The 20713-nt window shown below is 37.4% G+C and overlaps 2 protein-coding genes across 3 annotated transcripts in view; one reads left to right on the top strand and one right to left on the bottom strand.

The window, feature by feature from the left end:
- DSG3 (desmoglein 3) overlaps positions 1-5594 on the bottom strand; it is a 31776-nt gene extending 26182 nt beyond the window's left edge. Inside the window, exon 1 of the mRNA XM_003356391.5 lies at positions 5442-5594. Coding sequence (XP_003356439.3) covers positions 5442-5489 — 48 coding nt within the window. The 5' untranslated portion in view covers positions 5490-5594. The remainder of the gene's footprint in view (positions 1-5441) is intronic.
- LOC110261189 (uncharacterized) overlaps positions 1-20713 on the top strand; it is a 95564-nt gene that overhangs the window by 45200 nt on the left and 29651 nt on the right. The window lies entirely within an intron of this gene.

Below are 20713 nucleotides of genomic sequence, written 5' to 3'. Positions count from 1 at the left end.
AGGTTGGTAATATTATTTTTATAATTGGTTGGACACAATGATTACTTATGTATCAATCAGATTACAGAGGTTGTTCAATACATGTATGAATCAATTTCATATGTAGAACAGAAGAAATGAGTGATTTATCTTTTATGATATCTCTTGGCTTTATGTATATACGTATATACACATACGTAAACTGTTAAAATTAAAAAACTTGAATGTATTTTAAGGAGCTTTGTCTTTATCAAGGCAAATTCCTTGAACGAAAATGATACATGTTTACTTAAAATTATTTAACTTAGGACAACTCAATTTTTAATAACTGATTTTTAGAGTAAATTCAATCTAAAAAGTTAAGCCTTACATTATGATAGAAATGCTAAGTAAAACAAATACCGTGGGTGTTTTCAAGTACTCATTTTGAATGAAGTGTATATTGCAGTCAAGAATAGTAATACAAAATTGGACACTGGATCCTGAATCCCTGAATTTAAATCCCAGTCTCACCATATACCAGCTGAATAACTTGGGAACATTACTTAATTTTTCAGTTTCTTTATCTGTAAAATAGGGATGATAATTCTACTTGCTTTATAGTTTTTTTTTTTTGTGTGTGTGAGGATTAAATGAATTAATGGGTCTAAAGTACATAGATAAGCCCTAGCCTACAGTAACTACTTAGTAAGTGTTAGTTACTTCTGTCATTTGGACTTAAAAAAAGGTGTAAAAAGAGCCACTGTGATATGAAGTGACCTTTTATTATTATTATTCACAAAAAGGCACATAAGAACTTTCTCCTTCTTGAGCATCAGAGATAAGAACCAGTGCCCTACTGTACACTTGTATAGGTTGTGCCTTGCACAACTCCAGGGGGCACTGCTCACATCTGTAGTTTATGTGAATGTTCCACCTGGCATTGTGCAGTGTACAGCCTGGCCAACTGTGAAGTGGCCATGCAAAAAAAGTGTTCATATTACACAGATTTAATTATTCATATAATAATTACGGATAGTAACCAATCACCTGTGTAATTTTCTCATGATGAACTTCCCAAAGCAAGCCCTCACCTTAGGCTGTCAGATTGACTCTTGACTGGAAAGGAAGAGCCAAAGGCTAAGAGGTTTATGAGAAATATCATGGACACTGAGTGTTCTAGCTCCAAAAGAAAACCGGTTAGGAGTATTAAGCAAATGGGAGTGGTAATTGGCAAAAGTAATTACGTCCTTCCTAAATTTTGCCCAAGTCAGCCAGGGCTGGCTGGAATTGCATGGCAAGGTTATTCTGATTTTAGAATCTTAACTTTTGGAGAAATTTAGGGGGAAATTAATTTTCATATGTTTATTAGCACTGGAAATTGGATTGCATCATCAATGAAAAGAAGGAAAGATAGAGAAAAGATTTTTCCTTCTATTAAAAATTTGGGCCTCTTAGTGTACAGTATTTTTTAAAAAAATTAACCTTTTCATGTTCTATAGAAGAAGGTGGTTGAACAGTGTTCTGCTGTATTCAACTCAGAACTTGATATTTAAACTACTTTTCTCTTTTTTCCAACACAAACACCACTAACATTTTAAAAATATTATGCTTTAAAAATCTTTGGATTTCAAACATCTGTATTAGTTTTGTAGTAAGTAAATCTACCTCATACAGTGAAATTATGAAATTAAATAGCTTATTGTCCAGATGCTATAGAAGTATTATAAACAGACTGTGTTTCATATTTTGTGGACTATAAAACACTGACCAGTGGTCTTCTTTGAAGACAAACATTGTTTTCAAAAGGTTAAATCTCTGGGTATTTTTCAGTTACAAATCCTTTCTCCAAAATGTTTACTTGGTATTATGTGAAATAGATTAAGCATACGTGGGACGACTGATAAATATTACCTTTTTCAATAATAGGCAGGTGTTCCCTGTGACTTCCATTCTCAAATAATTAATCTAGAAGACTGAACAGTTGAAATTTTGAGTAATGCTCCAAGTTTGAAAATATGTTATTTCCCTACACTCAGTATCATAATCATTTAAAATATAGTTTTAATTTTTTTCCGTCACTTTTCCAGAAATTAGTCTCACACCTGTTTTCGACATACTAGTCCACTCAAGACAATTATAGGCCTTTTCTTGACTTATTAAAACTGATGTTGGTGGTTATTTAAACTAGGGAGGCAGAATATTAAGAAGTTACCAAGAATCATCTTTATTCCCAAAATATCATGAGTAATAGGAATTAAGAGTCTTACAAAGCACTTTATATTTTCCAGGGCACGTTTTGCACACATAGCTGCTTTATTCTGATATAGTTATTCTTGTTAGGCAGGAGGATATGATTATTCTGTGACAGTTGAGGAAACAGGCCTGGAGTGAGTCAGTGGTACAGGCATACCTTGAGGTCTGTGACTTGGCTTTTCTCTCTTCCCTCTCTAGGCAACCCTTGTATGGTCATAGGATGGTGGAAGTAATTCAAAACCTCCAAACAGGTCTTCCAACTTTCAGACCCCACCCTTTAACAACACAGATGTGTGTTCCCACTCCATCATGCTTTTAAAAACATTGTTTTTTCTCATCACCACACCACTTCGAAACTCTGGGTGGCTCCCTACTTCTAAAAGGATTTCATTGCCTTTCACAGAATGCACTTTTCAGTCCTACCCTTCTTGGCCTTCCTAATTCAGGTCCAGGTTCTCCAATGCAAACTGTTATTCCAGCCAAACCACTGCGTCCATGGCCCCTAGGCAGATGCTGTAATTACTCTTGCCTTTGCTTGTGCTGGTCTGACAATCAACAGTATCTTCCTGTGGCACATGTATAATTATCAAAAAGCAGCTCAAATCTCACCTGGTCCATGGAGCCTTGTTTGCCTACCTCACTTCTGACTGACACTGCCTTCCACTAATAAAGCATTGAGAGTAGACCAGCACTGTCCAGCAAAACTATAATAACCACAAATGTGAGCCGTGTACTTAATTTTCAGTTTTGAATTAATCCTATTAAAAGGTTAAAAAGAACACTGTCACTTCAATACTTAGTCAACATAAAAATTATTGATGACATATTTTATATTCTTTCATACAAAGTCTCGAAATATGTTGTATGTTTTACACTTAAGCAGCACATTTCAATACAGAATAACCACGTTTCTTTTCTGTCTTTTCTTTCTTTCTTCCTTCCTTCGTTCTTTCTGTCTGCCTTTCTTTCTTCTTTCCTGTCTTTCTTTCGGCTTTTTAAGGCTGTACTCATGGCATATGGAAGTCTCCAGGCCAGGGGTCAACTTGGAGCTGTAGCTGCCAACCTACACCATAGCCACAGCAACACAGGATTGGAGCCACCTCTGTGACCTACACCACAGCTCACGGCAACACTAGATCCTTAACCCTCTGAGCAAGGCCAAGGCTCGAACCTGCATCCTCATGATACTAGTCAGGTTCATTTCCTCTGAGCCACGATGGCAACAACTCCCAATGAACCATGTTTCAAGTGGGTAATAGCCATATGTGGCTAGCTGCTACTATATTGGGCAGAGCAGATCTAGATCTCTCTGTCTGATGATAATGTAGATGTTGTATTGTTGTTTTAAATAGCTTATGTGTTTGTGTATTGGTAAAATTTTCTGAGGGGAGCAAAATGTCCTAAATCTCATAGCATCCTCCATGACTAGCATTATAGAGGCACTTTATGGGGGGGTGGGAAATACAGTTTAGAGAGGCTTCATTCATCCATTAATTTATGTGTTCTTCAAACAATTGTGTGTCCACTGTAAGACAGGTATTATGGTAGGCATTGGGGATACAAAGATGAATTAAACAGCCCTCAAGTATAATGATCTCACAATCACTCCAGAGGGGTAACCAAGAGTGGTACATGTCAAAGAAGGGAAAGAACACCCCCCACCCCCGCCAAGCTTGTGACAGTCCAATTCCATGTCAACACTTTTCCAGCATCACTGCTGCACATCCCCTAGCTTCCCATGTTGGTCATTGGCTTGGACAGATGGGTTATCAGACTGCCTGCAGTTCATTTAGTTCAGAAATGACCATCTGGGAAGGTGGGGAAGTCATACAACTGCCATTCTCTTTACACTGTTCTTGAGTCAATTAAATTCATGAGATTACCAAAACAATTAGTTACACTGTCATAATAGAAACGACTCTTAACAGAAGGGTGTGATACCAATTTTCTGCTTGACCATCATCGTAAGAGGGAAGGCTGTAAACTCTGGCTCACGGGCAGGCTCTTTTTTTTTTTTTTTTTTTTTTTTGCTTTTTAGGGCCTCACCTGTGGCATATGGAAATTCCCAGGCTAGGGGTCAGATTGGAGCTATAGCTGCTGGCCTACCCACAGCCACAGCAGTGTGGGCTGTGGCCACTGAGCAAGGCTAGGGATTGAACCCACAATCCTCATGGATACTAGTCAGATTCATTTCCACTGGGCCACAATGGGAATTCCCAAGTCTATTCTAATTTTAAACATATTTAATTTTTACAAAGTTCTTTCTTGAGATCTAGCTCCCAGTAACTTCTTGAAGTCCAGTTATTTCAATTTTTAGATGAGGAGATGAGGGAAACTGATGCTTAGGCCCAACTTATTATGATAAGGTGAAGAATTAGTCTTAGAAAAAAACTTAAAATACTCATTATGGTATATTTCACTATTTTGATATCTTTGTGTAACTGATAATATTGTGACAAATTCTTTTCTTCACTAAAACAATGCAGTTAAGGAACAAACTAGTCTGTAACATCCAGGCTAGTGCTTTGCTCTCCAGCTTCCACTTCTCTTTTAAATAATACTATGTAAAACTTTCCTAATCAGTGAAAAATCACTTCCACTTCTGAAAAAGTGGCTTATAAAATATTCTGTCTTTTTTTTATCCCCAAATGTTGGATATCTTTTGCATATAATGGCTAAACATAAACACTATTTTCTTAATAACACTCCCAATTTCTCTAGAGTCAAACATTGCTTTGATTTTAATTCAATGGTCTTTGACTACATAAAAACACGTCAGGCATCAAGACCAGGCATGTACAGTTCTTAGCCATAGGCCTAAGAGATATGTAACTTCGGAAAATAGACCTCATTTTCTTTTATATGTTTTAGTTTGTGTATCAGAATAAAAGCATGAATAAAAAAGATGAATAAAGAGCATTACTTTGAAGAAAGTGAAAGCCTCATGGAAAATAGACTTGAGACCAGGAATATTTAATTCGTTAATTAAGAATTGCTAACTGGTGACTTTCAAATTCATTTCTCTCTGGCTTATTTTTCTATGTGAAACTACAACATTAAAAAGACAGCAGAAGGGGGAAATTGGTAATCTTTAGTTTCATTTTTAAAGTGTTTATTTACATCAAACTCTTTTTAAAATTTATAATAGGGATTCCGCAATATAATGTTCTCTAATGATGAAGTAAACGGGAAAGTTTGCATTTATTAGAAAAAAAATTAGGACTTACCATCAAAATGGCTAGAGCCCCTGTGGTCCTGAAAAGGCGCCAAGCCATTGTCCCAGATTTTCCTGGCGAACAAATCCGAGGGAGCTGCTGCTTTAGTCCTTCCAACTGTCTACATCCGATGTCTAAGGACAGCCCTTTCTCAGCGTCTCTGCCGTCTTCAGGAGTCTGCAGATGGCCTGTTATGCAGCTCCTCCCCACCCTAACCTGAGGATTGGTCTCATCAGAAACGCTTGCATCACTTTTGCTCCCAGGTAAAAACTGAGACACACCTCAATTCCTAAAGCAATGAAATCCTTTGTTGGAAGCTGAAAGAAAAGTTCACAGGCTCAAGACCAGTTTTATTAGGAAGGTATCAAGTGAATAATAAATTAATCATGGTGTGGAAGTGCAACAGCTAGCCCTGACTCTACTGAAAAAGAATGGCTTCATTTCGTTGGTTTCTTCTTATGGTGACAATTAAAATTGAAAAGTAAAACAAACATACAAAATTCCCCCAAACCTAACTTGTAGAAGAGCATTTACTTTCAGCCTGAGTATATGTGAGTAAATCTGAAGTTAAGCAAAATATATTTTAGGTGCTAAGCAATAACATATTTTACTGAAAGTAACCACAAGTCTGAAGAAGAAAACCATCACATCAACAACTATTAATGCAGGTTTTGCATGAAGACAATTAGAAATAAAATTAGACCAAATAGTTATCTGGTGCCTTGGATATTTCAAATATATAAATAGTGCATCGCAAAATCAGATCTCTGATAATACTCAGGTAACATCTTTCCTACTGTATTTCTTTTATAAGTGTTTTAAAAGAGTAGTTTGCATTGTAAAGTAGGTTTTCTTTGTGCATTTTTAATTAGTCAAGACATTTTCTTTAAAGCAGATAGCCTGCTCTCTGCTGTTTTTTTATGCACTCCTAAACATCTGAACTCCAACTCAAGTTAGGGGATAGGGAGAAGACTGCTAACACCATTTTGGTTTGCTTATAACACTAGAGTTAAGAGCTCTCACATTCAGAATGTTTCTAAAAGACTTGGTAGAAGAACAATATTATCTTTGTAAGTATTTATGCATCAGGTTTTGGAAGCTTTTTGGTTTCAGGAGACCATATAATAAGGGTCTTTTGGAAGGAAAGGATTTCTTAGAAGTTGGAAGAAAAACACCTTGTAGGCAAAATCCTGTGGATTTGAGGGTTTTTTTTTTTTTTTGTCTTTTTAAAAAATTGTGGTAAAGTATACATAAAATTTACTGTTTTAATTATTTTTAAGTGTACAGCTGAGTGGCATTAAGTAAATTCACATTATTGTACCACCATCACCACCATCCATCTCCAGAAAAATGTTGATTTCGTAGTAAAACTTTTGCAAATAAAGTTTTATTGAAACACAGTCACTCATTTGTGTGTGTGTGTGTGTGTGTGTGTGTGTGTGTGTGTGTGTTGTGAATGGCTGGAATGATTGTTCTTGTGATGAAGTGGCCGAGTTGTGCAGAGTTGAGGAGTTGGATAGGGTCTGTATGGCTATGAAGCTAAAAATACTTACAGAAAACATTTGCTTTATTTATTTTCAGAATACATTTCAGATCACCCCTGGCTGTGCTCTTCACAGTGCTTTAAGCCAGCATTTCCTTTTCTATGCAGGTTTGGGAACCTGGGTAAATTAATAAAGCATCCTTGTGTTGGGACCACATTTCCATGGTGTTAGGAAGGCGGCCTGGAAGTTACTCCCCCTGAGGAGTGTATTTGCATAGTTCCTTCTGGACTAAGCAGTGTTTTCACTTGCTATTTCATTTATGGCTGTGAGAGGGAAAGAAGGGAGGATTTTCCAGTGATTTCCGTTGCGTGATTTTGTTATTACTCTCTAGATAATGGCTTTCGAAACAAAAGCCCAACTTGAACCGAGCTTTTACTCAAGAGGCTGAAATAAAAATGAGGATTGTAACTACAATAATCATAATCATTAAAAGGGGGTTTCATTATATGTGTCTATTGTACTTTGTTGTACCATATTGAAAATATAAGAATTAGACAGTAGATACAATATGTAGTAGGTTTAAAAAGAAACCATTCTTCAGTTTGCTGAAAACTGAACCATGGAATAAATGGAGCATGAAGAAATGAAGTAATAAGAATGAATATTTATTTAAGTGGGCAGTGGCTTCAGAGATTTCCATGATGTTCCTAATGCTCATTATCTTCAGTAGTTCTATTATTCATCTAGTAGAGAATGTTAATAAGACCGCCTTCACTGGCAAGCCTTCACTGATTTTTGTTTGTTTTAACTGGAAACATGTATGTAATACATCTTCTATGTGAGACATCATTACTTTTTAAATTTTTCAATTTTATTTTTTAATTTTATTGGAGTATAGTTGACTTACAATATTATCTTGGTTTCAGATGTATAGCAAAGTGAATCAGTTATGCATATATCCATCTTTTTACCCATTCATGTTATTACAAAGTATTGAGTAGATTTCCCTGTGCCATACAGTAGGTCCTTGTTAATTATTTTCTACGTTGGTGTGTATAATTTATTCCCATCCTCTAATTCCTTGCTCCCCACAACCATGGTTTCCCCTGTGGTAACCATAAGTTTGATTTTGAAATCTGTGAGTTTGTTTTTGTTTTATAAATAAATTCTTTTATATCATCTTTATTAGATTCCACATATAAATGTTACATATTATATTTGTCTTTTACTTCACTTAGCGTGAAAATCTCTAGGTCCATCCATGTTGCTGCAAATGGCTTTATTTCATTCTTTTTTATGGCTGAGTGATATTCCATTGTATAAAAACGTAATACTACCACATTTTTATCCATTCCTCTGACAATAGACATTTAGATTGCTTTCATGTCTTGGCTATCGTAAATAGTGCTTCAATGAACACTGGGGTGCATGTATTTTTTTGAATTATGGTTTTCTTTGAATATATACCCAGGAGTGGGATGACTGGATCATGTGGTAGTTCTATATTTAGTTTTTAAAGTAACCTCCATACTGTTCTCCTTAGTGGTTGCACCAGCTTATATTCCTACCAACAGAGTAGGGGGGTTCCTTTTTCTCCACACCTTCTCTAGTACTTATTATCTGTAGACTTTCGAATGATGGCTATTCTGACTGGTGTGAAGTGATACCTCGTTGTAGTTTTGATTTGCATTTCTCTAACAATTAGTGATGTTAAGTATCTTTTCATGTGCTTTTTGGCTATCTGTTTGTCTTCTTTGGAGAAATAGAGTAATGAAAATAAAAACCAAAATAAACAAATGGGACCTAATTAAACTTAAGAGCTTTTGCACAGCAAAAGAAACCATAAAAAACCAAAAAGACAACCCACAGAATGGGAGCAAATCTTTGCAGATGAAGCAACCAACAAGGGATCATCTCCAAAATATGCAAATACCTTATGCAGCTTTGTATCAAAAAAACAATCTAATCAGACATCACTATTTTTTGATATTTAATTGTTCTTGAATGTCCACAAATTCATGAATTAAGATTTCAGTTCCACAAATCATGCATTAACAAGATAATACATACATCCATCCTGAAATGGTCTGCCAATATATTGATCAGTCACCTTTTGTTATTCAAGATAGTGGAAATCATAGGCTTCTTCCATTCACATCATCACTTGAAGACTTTCAGAAATATCTGAGAAATGTAATAATTGTGCATCTGCAGAGAACAGTCTGTACTTTAAAAAAATCAGTGAAAACAGATTTGTGTAATTTTTTTTATCATCTATTGATTCAATCCCTAACTTTAGAAGGTTAAATATGGATAAGTGTGCATTTAAAGAATTTTTACTTATGCCATGAACTAGGGTCAATATCTTTTGGCTTTGTTTAATCTGGTTAGGCTCTTTTTTTTTTTTTTTTTTTTTTTTTTTGCTTTTTTAGGGTTTCAGGTACGGCATATGGAAGTTCCCAGGCTAGGGGTCGAATTAGAACTACGGCTGCTAGCCTACACCACAGCCACAGTGACACGGGATCTGAGCCATGTCTGTGGCCTACACTGCAGCTCACAGCAATGCTGGATCCTTAACCCACTGAGCGAGGCCAGGGATTGAACCCGCATCCTCATGGATACTAGTTGGATTCGTTTCTCTGCTCCACAACAGGAACTCCCAAATTAGGCAATTTTTAAAATTCCCAATTGTGGGAATATTTTTTTTTAAAGTAATAAAGAGTATGAAGGAAGGAATTTTCCCAAGGAACCTCACGCACACTTCAGCAATGTTGTTTCTTTTAGAAAAGCTCTTCTTTGGTTCTTGTGGTTGGTTGGAGATAAAATCGACAAGGTGAGATCTACTTACACAAGGGATTTTGAATCCATCCAATTCCCTCCTTCTCTGGGCTTTCACACTAGGCAGACTCCTGGCATCTCTCAGGTAGTCTAGACAATGTGCCCCTGACTGAGCTCCTGTTCCTGTCTTACCTCTCACCCAATCTGCTTCTCACTCAGCATCCTGACTGATGTTTTTAAAAGGATGCTGGCTTCCAGTGTACTTGGAACAGAATCAAAAGTGCCAGTTTTGGTGGCTTCCAGGGAAGATCTGACTTATCTTCTTCCTATGCTCCTCTCCAACCTTATCACACAGTCCCTCCCTCTCACATGCACCTGCTTTTGCTCTTAACCCCCACCCCAACCCTCCCTCCCTTTTCCTGCCTCAGTTCTTTACTCAGTTTCTTTCCTGTCTGTCTGGCTTCTTCTCCTTCATCAGGTGATAGCTTATGGAACCTTATCAGAGTGCCTAACCTGGGCACTCTCATCCACAATGTTGTATCCATCATCCCAAATTGATGCCTACATATGGCTTAGAACCTTGTGTCCATTGTTATTTCTTAGTTGGATTGCTTACATTGCCTTTCTCCACTTGACTGTGAGCTCTAGCTGCCAGAGAGCATGTCTGTTTCATTTAGTAGCATATTCCCAGGACTTAGCAAGGAGAATAAATGAATATATCTTCAAAAACTTTGTACAAGTGTATCTGCTGGATCAAAGGACGTATATAGCTCAAAATGTTAATAGGTTGTTGTCCAGAGGCTATATCTATTTACATTCCCACTGACTGTGTAAGAAGCTGTCCCTCTTCCCTCCCATCCCCTAGGCATAACATTTATTATATTTATTATATATTCTTTCCTGCTTTTTCAATAAGAACATGGTGCTTTTATAAAAATACATATTTTAGCTCTATCAAGAGATTTAAATGTTGTTCCTTTAAATGCTAACAATTTATTAGATGATAAATTAAAAATAAGTTAAGGTTCTGAGTATTTCAGTCCAAGAAACTGAGCCCTTTAGTTATTGTTATGATCCCTTTATTTATACTCTTTTAATTTGCCCTTTGATGATAAAGAGCACAGTTCTTAGGTGTCCTCAAGTATTTTTAAGTGTCCTGGGAATCATGACTTAGGTTTTTGTAGTAGTCAAAGTGTACCAGTGTTATTATTGGTAATTCTTAAGGAAGGATTAAAAAAATTGTTAATTAAAAAAATTTAAATCTCAACCCACCACTCCACCCATGGGAAGAAATATCATGTGGAATGCTCCACCAGCTTCTCAAACCACACGCCATGAGGTGTGGCTGCCAGCGGAATGGGCACGCCTCATCTTGTGAAGCAGCATCTATGCTCCCCTCAGATGCCAGTCTGTAGATGGACTCTGAAAACAGCATGAAACATTTAAGAAAATGATCTCCAAGGATGCCAGGAATGACGGTAGTTAAGAACTCCTAGCTTTCACGTGGTGGGGAAGGATGGCTCTGAAAAATGAGCAGTCTCTCATTCTTTATTCTTTGGGATCAAAGAATAATCTTGTGTTTAATCTTCTTTACCAAAAGATTCACGTGCTACTGGCTTTTTACCTAGGGAGACATCATACACTGACACTTTCATGATTAGTAAATTTTAAGTAAATTTGGCAATCCTGTAACACTTAGGCAACTTACTGAACTTGTGCATTTTACTATTGGGGTTCTGGCTAGGAGCTTCAAAACCTCCTGAGAAGATTAATTAGAGGGAACACATTTCAAGTGTATTTTGTGGCTTTTGTTTTTCAGGGGCACAGTAACTCTCATGTCATGTGGATCTGTTTTGTCTTCACATAGTACTTAGGAAAGCACTGATCTTCCTGTTCAAACACCTGAACATGTTTCTTCTGCAGTTTTGGACATGTTTAATTGGCCTTCCTTTGAATAAACACCATTATTCTATTCGCTGACATTAAGAAGAGGATCAGAATCCATTAGCCACCTGAATGGGGGATAAATCCATGTCTTAGAACAGAGTGTTGTTTAACCTGTAGAATTTTTTCTGTATTGTTTCACATTAACTTTTTTGAACATCGTTTCAATTTTCTTTCCTTTACTGAAACTTCTGAAGAAACCTATGAATCGTTTAGGTGGAATGTTTCTGAAGCACAATCTTTGCAGTATGATTTAATGTTCTTTGCTCCAGTGCTGGCACAGCTGCAGCATATTTGGCCTTTCTCTGGAAGGATACACCTAAAGAGAGATTAAAGGTAGAGAAAACTCCACCTTTAGTCTCTCTTGTTCACACAGCATGTTCATGAGTCAGTTCAGGCTTCATTTTTGATGCCTTAGACACAAGGCCAATTTTATGGATGTTTGTGCCTGTTGATTAACTTGTGCAACATGGTGACTTAGTGTTAATCTTCAATTCTCCATGTGCAGTCAGGATTGACAAATTCTCAAAACACCTTCTTACTCCTTTAGACTTAGAAGTGATGCAATTTGTACTAATTTGGGTTGATCAGCCTTTGTTTTAAGGAAGTGCTTTGACCTTATGAAATTTATCTTCAGTTACTTCAAGTTTCACTCTCTGAAACTCCTCAATGTTCTGTTGAAGTTTTCCACTTTGGGGAGTTACATTTGGATAATTTACATTTTGCAAGGAAATTATTCTTATCTTCTCGTGTTTTCAAATTTATTATCACACACTTAGCACTTAGTGCTAAGCACTTTTCTCATAAATTTTTAAGGTGGATAGTTTTCTAAGTCAGTAACTCTTCTTTACCCTAGTAATAAGGATCTAGAAAGTGAAATGAGAAGAAGAAACCATCCATAGTCTTGTTTAAAAACTGTAAAATATCTGGCAGTAGCTTTCTTGAGAATGATTAGAAAACTATTAATGAAGGGCTTAAAACCATATCTAAGAAGACTGAAAGGTATTAATGTGTTCATGGTTGAAAAGAATTACTATGGAAGTTCCTCAAAGAAAAATTCTCAATGCAGTTCTCAGACTTGACCCACAGTCTATGTGAGGGATGGAGGTGGAGAAGGATAAAAAAAATCTTAAAGTTTATATGGAAGAAAAATATGTCCCCAACCAGCTAATTAAAAATGATCAAGAAGAATATTGTGGGAAAATTGGACAGATACACATAAAAGAATGAAATTAGAACTTTTTTTTTCTCATACCATATACAAAAATAAACTCAAAATGTATTAAAGACCTAAATTTAAGACCAGGAACTATGAAACTCCTAGAGGAAAAAATAGGCTGAATACTCTTGAACATAAATTGTAGCAATATTTTTCTGGATCTGTCTCCTAAAGCAAAGGAAACAAGAAATAAACAAATGGGACCTAATTAGACTTGGAAGCTTTTGAACAGCAAAGGAACCCATCAACAAAACAAAAAGATAACCTACAGAATGAGAGAAAATATTTGCTAATGATATGACCAATAAGGGGTTAATGTCCAAAAAAATATAAGGAGCTCATATAACTCAACATCGAAAAAACAGACAACACAATTAAAGAGTGGGCAGAAGACCTAAATAGACATTTTTCCAAAGAGGACATGCAGATGGCCATCAGACACACGAAAAGATGCTCAACGTCACTAACCATCAAGAAAATGAAATTTAAAACTGTAATGAGATATCACCTTACATCTGTCAGAATGTCTATCATAATAAAGATAAATTACAAATGTTGGTGGGGATGTGGAGAAAAGAGAACCCTCCTATACTGTTGGTGGGAATGTAGGTTGATATTGCCATTGTGGAAAACAGTATGGAGGTGACATAAAAAAGTAAAAATAGAACTACCACATGATTTGGCAATTCTGGGTGCTTATCTGAAAACAAAAACAAAAACAAAAGCACTAATTCAAAAGGATATATGCACCCTAATGTTCATACCAGCATTATTTACAGTTACCAAGATGTGGAAGCAACCTCAGTGTGTCATCATCAGATGAATGGAATACTACTTCAATGGAATGCTACTCAGTCATAAAAAGAATGAAATTTTGCTATTTGCAGCAACACAGATGGACTTGGAAGGTATTATGCTAGGTGAAATAAGTCAGAGAAAGACAAATGCTGTATGATATCACTTATATGTGAAATTTAAAAATAAAAATTAAAACAACCTCTGGATATAGCAAAAAAAGAAACAGACTCACAGATATGGAGCACAAACTAGTTTCCAATGGGGAGAAGGAAAGGGGGACGGACAGTATAGGAGTAGGGGAGTAAGAGTTACAAACTATTATGTATAAGATAAATAAGCTATGAGGATGTATTGTACAACACAGGGAATATAGCCAATATTTTATAATAACTATAAATGGAGTATAGCCTTTAAAAACTGTGAATAACTATACTGTACGTCTGTAACATATAATATTGTACATCAGCTGTACTTCAATTAAAAAATATATCTTAGATATTGAACTGGCTTATTGGCAATACCCTTTGATGTCAAAAGACAAAGCAGTTTGTGAAGCTGCCTCCAGCTATGCCCAGTTGGTCACAGACTGTCACTGGAGGAGGTGGGCTGGGAGGTGCAGAACTGGAAGCAGAGTCAGCCCTGGTCCCTCCCTTCATCAAGTTTTACTCTACACAAATTTAGCACCACAGAGTCACTGAAAAGACTCATTTGAAATGCAAATCTGAGCATGTTTTCCTTGCTTAAATCCCATCAGTGTCTCCTCAACTCCTGCGAGATAAACTTCCAGCCCTTTAACGTGGACACACAGGTTTTCCGTGATTTGTCCCAGTGGACACCTAGGTCTCCATTTCCGGCATGAACTTGATGCTCTTTCTGTCTGTGTCACACCAGCCTGCATTCTGCTGGGGGTTGCCCCACCCCCAGTCCACCATGCTCTTCACCACCTTGTTAGCTGCTTCCCTGACTCTAAGCTGAGGATGGGTTCATCTTCTCCAGAGACCATCTCTGGTCTTCCAGACTAGCCTGTACTCTGGGTCTGCATGGGCAGAGCTTTCTTAAAGATTATTCTGAGTAATATTCCATTGTATACATGTACCACATCTTCTTAATCCATTCATCTGTTGATGGACATTTAGGTTGTTTCCATGTCTTGGCTATTGTGAGTAGTGCTGCAGTGAACACACGAGTGCATGTATCTGTTTCAGTGAAAGTTTTGTCTGGCTATATGCCCAGCAGTGGGATTGCTGGATCATATGTAGTTCTATATTTAGTTTTCTGAGGCACCTCCATAATGTTTTCCATAGTGGTTGTACCAATTTACATTCCCACCAACAGTGTAGGAGGGTTCCCTTTTCTCCACACCCTCTCCGTCACTTATTTGTTGACTTGTTAATGATGGCCATTCTGACTGGTGTGAGGTGGTACCTCATTGTTGTTTTGATTTGGATTTCTCTAATAATTAGTGATATTGAGCATTTTTTTCATATGGCTGTTGGTCATCTGTATGTCTTCTTTGGAGAAATGTTCATTTAGGTCTTCTTCCCATTTTTCATTTGGGTTGTTTGTTTTTTTGTTGTTCAGTTGCATGAGTTTGTGTATTTTGGAGATTAGGCCCTTGTCTGTTGCATCATTGGCAAAGATTTTCTCCCATTCTGTGGGTTGTCTTTTTGGTTTTTTTAATGGTTTCCTTTGCTGTGCAAAAGCTTTTGAGTTTGATTAGGTCCCATTGGTTTATTTGTGTCTTTATTGTCATTATTTATAGGAGGTGGATCAAACAAGATGTTATTGTGATTTATGTCAAAGATGTTCTGCTTATGTTTTTCTCTAGGAGTTTTATAGCATCTGGCCTTAGTTTAGATCTTAATCCATTTTGAGTTTATTTTTGTATATGGTGTTAGGTAGTGTTCCACTTTCATTCTCTTACATGTAGCTTTCCAGTTTTCCCAGCACCATTTGTTGAAGAGGCTGTTTGTCTTCCACTGTATGTTCTGTCATCCTTTCTCTTAGATTAGTTGACCATAGATGCTTGGGTTTATTTCTGGGCTTTCTATCCTGTTCCATTGATCTATATTTCTGGTTTTATGCCAATAGAATATTACTCAGCCATAAAAAAAGACAAACGAATGCCATTTGCAATAACATGGATGGAACTAGAGACTCTCATACTAAGTGAAGTAAGCCAGAAAGAAAAACACAAATACTATATGATATCACTGATTTGTGGAATCTAAAATATGGAACAGATGATCCTATCTAAAAAAAAAAAAAACAGAATCAGATTATGGCCGAGAGCAGACTTTGGGTTCCTAGGGGGAAAGAGGAGGGAATAGGATGGATGGGCATTTTGGGGGTTTTTTTGGATGCAAACCATTATATTTGGAGTGGATGGGCAATGAGGTCCTACTGTACAATCCAGGGAAATGTGTATGATTGGATCACTTTGCTATATAACAGAACTTGAAGAAACATTGTAAGTCAACTGTACTTTAATAATAATAATAATTTAAATAAATAAGTAAATAAATAAATAATTTTTAAAAAGATTATCCTGAAACGTTTGCCTGAGGGTTGATCCCACTTGCTAATGTGTAACATCCCCAAGGGGGGAACTGGTTCCTTTTTGCAGCCCCCGTGCCTAAACTGTTCATGCCAGATACTCAGGATATATTTGTTGAAATGAAATGATTTCAGGGGTTTGAAAGTGTGAGCAAAATGTGGGCAAATGTGGGCTAGGAATCATGCCTCTGAGCATTCCATTGAAAGAACCTATCTGGGAATCCTGGGAGGAAGCCTAAGATCAGGGTCAGAGATACCAGATCAGACTGTAGGATGTGGGTACCTTTCATTGTCTGAAAAAGTTCTCGTTATGTGAGCTGTCAGAAATCCAAGACAGATATAAGGAGAGGCAGTCTGAATCAAAGTCAAGAGTTTGGCTTTTATGTCGAGCATGAGTAAAACAACAACAACAAAAATGGGAATGGAGTACAGATTAGGAAAAGAATCAGAACAGGCAGCTAATCAGTCTAACGAGCTTCAAACCAGGAAATGACTGTCTACTCTAGAGCAAGGAATACCTCTGCTTTGTCTTGTGCAGGCTTCCTGGTGAGGTCAGAGATCAGGCTGGGCGAGAATGGCTGGTTCCAGAGTGGGCTAGGCTCCTTGGGGCTCCTGAGCCCAGCACTGGCTCCTGACTGCTTTCAGGGTGCATCCCTCCTCCAGTCTGCCCGCCCTGGATGCAGCTTACTATCTTCACTCCTAGCTCCTGTTTCCTCTCCCTCCTTCTCATTTTTTTCCTTCTTGCTGCTTCACTCCTCCTCCCTCCCCCTGCCCATTCTGTCTTTTCCTTGTGTTATTTCTCCCTTTTTTCTTTTTCCCTTTTCCATACTACCTCTGGGCAGAATATAGATTGGACATTTGCATTACTTTGTTTATCAGAGGAAATTTGTTCTGTGTTTTCACTGGAAAAATGTAAACTGCCTCCAACATTTTTTTGTTCCTAAAATCTGGCGAATAAAATTTCTTTTAGACTTAATTAAAACCCATTCTGCTAGAGCTTGAAGAAAAGCAAGCTACTGTTTGTGGTAGGGAGTGAGTGAGAGGGGAGTGGTTGCATTGAGCCTGACCCCCCCCTCCCCAGTCATCAAGCAGGGCAGCTCACAGAAAGGGCAGGGGATAACACAAAATCTCAAGGAATTCTCACATTTCTTTCAGAAACCATATCCCTCAGGGAACAGCAGTTCATTGCTTTCCAAGGGGCTTCATTCCTAATTTTCTCAGTTGACCATAAAACATCCTGGAGATTGCATACCTGGGGTTTTACTCACAAAGGAGACCCTCTGAAACTGGTTTCTTCTTGAACAAAATGCTTGGAATGCCTCAGGTCCCTTTCGTTTTAGGAAACACTTCGTATCTAATAAGGATTATCTTGTGAAGTAAGAGCAGGTGAGTCCTGGACTATTTCAGACCCAGAAACATATGTTGTCCAAGAAACTCACATTTTGAAGGGGATTCTTGTGAAACCCAAAAAGCTAAGGGACTCGCTGACCATTGCATGGTTCCTCAGTGGTGGAAACTGGGCACCATCCCCATCTCCAGTGTCCAGATTAGGATGACAAGTTGCCACAGGGCAGGAATTATAGACACGTGCCTATCGTCTGCAAAGTGCAAGCTAGGTCATAACGTCAAATGTTGAAGGTCAAAGAGAGTGAAGAGTAGGGTATTCTAGGTTCAGTTGAAATTAGTGAAAATAGGATGTACCTACAGCCTTTCTTCCATGGAGACGAACTGCCTTTGCTCAGTGATAATTACAGTAGTCCCTTTGGTAAGTGAGGAGCACTGAGTACTCATTTTCATAAACTCTTCCATAGTAGTCCAGGGATTTGATTACTTCCTGGTTTTCCCAGTGCCTTTCAGAAAGAGGTAGTCTGTATAAAAGATTACCTACTGCTTATTGCCATGTGATGTGAATAATAGTAAGGGCCCTGAAGTATCTCTCACCTGTACAGATTTTGCTCTGCTCCAAGAGACACTGTCCCCTGTCTGTCACTCTACCTTCCCCATTCCTAGCACTGAAGCCCTTTCTATTTCTCTTTCAAATTATTCCTAAAGTTCAAGCATGTGAAACTCTGAAGAAACTTAAGATAATCTAGTCTAGTGGTGTTCGAACTTCTTTTAACCTTGGTCAAAAATATAGTTATGTCAACAACCAGTACACATATATACAAACGCATACTCTTAATATGTGTGATATACTTGGCTATTTCCTTTTCTTTTATGTTCTATGTAATTCCATTAAAAACATTTGTTTAGATAGGCATACTAAGTTGAATTCATGACTCATTATGAGGGGGTGTGACTCACAGTATAAAAAACACTGATTTAATCCTATTGTCTAATTTTACAAATGAGCAAAATAAGGTGAACAAACTTAAGTGAATTGCCTGAGAATGGAACCCAAATATGAATAGAATTCTCAGCCCAGTTTTGCAGTGTTGCAAGCCTTGGAATGTTAGAAGTTTAATCATCTAATCATTTTTTCCCTTCTAATAGGTTATTAATATCTCTTCATGAATTTTCTTTTAGAAACAGAGATTCTTTTATAATCGACAGCTAGTAGAAGAGACAATTTTGATACTAACCTTAAGCCTTGATTGAATAAGAATAATTAAACCAACAAATATACATTCTGTAGGCATTTATTAAGTATCTAATATGTATCAGGCACAGTTTAGGTCCTGAGATACAAAGATGACTAAGAGAGTGGTAGAATCTTGGATCAATGTGGATGTATCTGCATGGAGAGAAATGAACAAATTCAGCTCATGCTATGAAAGATTTTACATGACTAATTGGTCATGTGAAGTTGACAAATATTTAATGAAGTCACCTAAAGGGTGACTGTATTTTCTAAAACACAGCTTAGTCTAACAAGAATGAGTACCTAAGGTGGCAACAGAGAGATGATTTTAAGTTTAGACTGAAAGAGCTGGTGATAATTATGAACTCATCCTGGAAATCCAGAAGGTAGGGATACTATTAATTACTGTGCCCAACCCTAAGAATCACCTTGTTCTAAATTTCAGAACTCATCACAAAGCATTTTTCACTTTGCCCAGATTTGCATGTGACAGCGTGATGGATGATTTCTAAGTATTCACTGCTAATCAGTGAGACTGTCATGGAGCTTAGCGGTTTTAACTTCAGATATCATTTCGTAGTCTTTTTTTCCTGCTTTTCTGTCTTAGCTGAGGGTGCTTGACAAGTACTTTGCCAGCACATGCAGCGAAGTGGACACACCCTTATCTTCAGAGAAAGGACATCCCTTTTGATTTCACAGAAACCATACTTGTTAAGCCAGTGGGATTTTTTGTGGTTGTTTCTCCCCTCCCTTCTTTTGCTCTTGAGGGGAGGGAAGAATGTGGAGGGAGGAATGCATTTGGGCGGAGTCTGATGCCCTCCTGACCCACTGGCTCTTCTTTTCTGAGATAGCCTGTGGTGCAGGGCGGAAAGGAACTGTTGACTTGGAAGAGAGATTGGCAGAGGCCGGAGTTGATGGAGGGTAGGTGCCCTGTTTCCTCTCGTTCTGCTAGAGAACAGCTCCTGCTTTCAAATGCTCATGTTTGCTTCCTCCCATCAGAAAATGAGGCTTCCCAGAGCCTCCCATCAGAAAATCTGAAGTTTGAGAGAAGAAGGCATTAACCCCCTAAACTAGTGGACTACCTGATAAAGGATTTAGTCTTTCTTTTCAGTTCTTCAGACAATCCGTTGTTTTCACTGATACATTTTATGAAATTGGAATGGGTAAAAAAATGTTATGTTTCCAGTTAACTGTTTAGTGCTTGCTGTGTGATTTCGTCCTAAAGTACTACTCAGTTATACTAGTTGGTTAGAAGCATCTTGACTGTAATCATGCTGTGAAGATTATGCTCTGTATGATGAGATAACAGCCATTAGAATCAATTAATGAATCTTGTTAGCTTCAGGTATTTGCTTGGGGTTTGCACTCCAGCTTGTTATTGTTCTGAAAAGGATTACGGTGTAAAAGCCAAATGTTCCCTCGCATGTCCAGGTCTTCCATACGCTCTGTCCAGAGGTTAAATCAAACATTTTATCTCATGGAAAATAACAGGGAACAGGCTAGAACTTGATTGAAACCCACCAATTGTGAAAGATTAGTTATGGTTTAATGTATTCTGGACAGTGTAGAAAATCTCAATTTTTTTGAAATTAAGAACAAAGTAATAAGTGCCATGTCAGGATGGGATTTACCATTATCATGTCAGATCATGTCCTCTTTTTCTTGGGACTTTCTTTTTTTTTCCTCTAAAACACACATTTAAATCTAAGGATGCTTTCTGATGGATGGTTAACCTAGTTCTATGAGTCAGCCATAGGTAGTACCGAGGAATGCTGATGTGGCATTATGGTTCAGACTTTCTCATGACTTTTTTTTTGAAGGGGGGATGTTTTTCAGGGTTTAAGTTGTTAGATGATAATTTAGTGTTTCCTTAGAAAATTATAACCCATTACTTTGGTTCTAGGATTATACCGTGCATAGATCA

Source organism: Sus scrofa, chromosome 6 (assembly GCF_054392235.1).
Source record: "Sus scrofa isolate SSC_HxYL_T2T_F1_AM1 chromosome 6, Sscrofa_HxYL_maternal_Yorkshire_Landrace_v2.0, whole genome shotgun sequence".
Lineage (NCBI taxonomy): Eukaryota > Metazoa > Chordata > Mammalia > Artiodactyla > Suidae > Sus > Sus scrofa.
The sequence above is the reverse complement of the archived record's forward strand: the minus strand, read 5'-3'. Positions and strand labels throughout refer to the sequence as shown.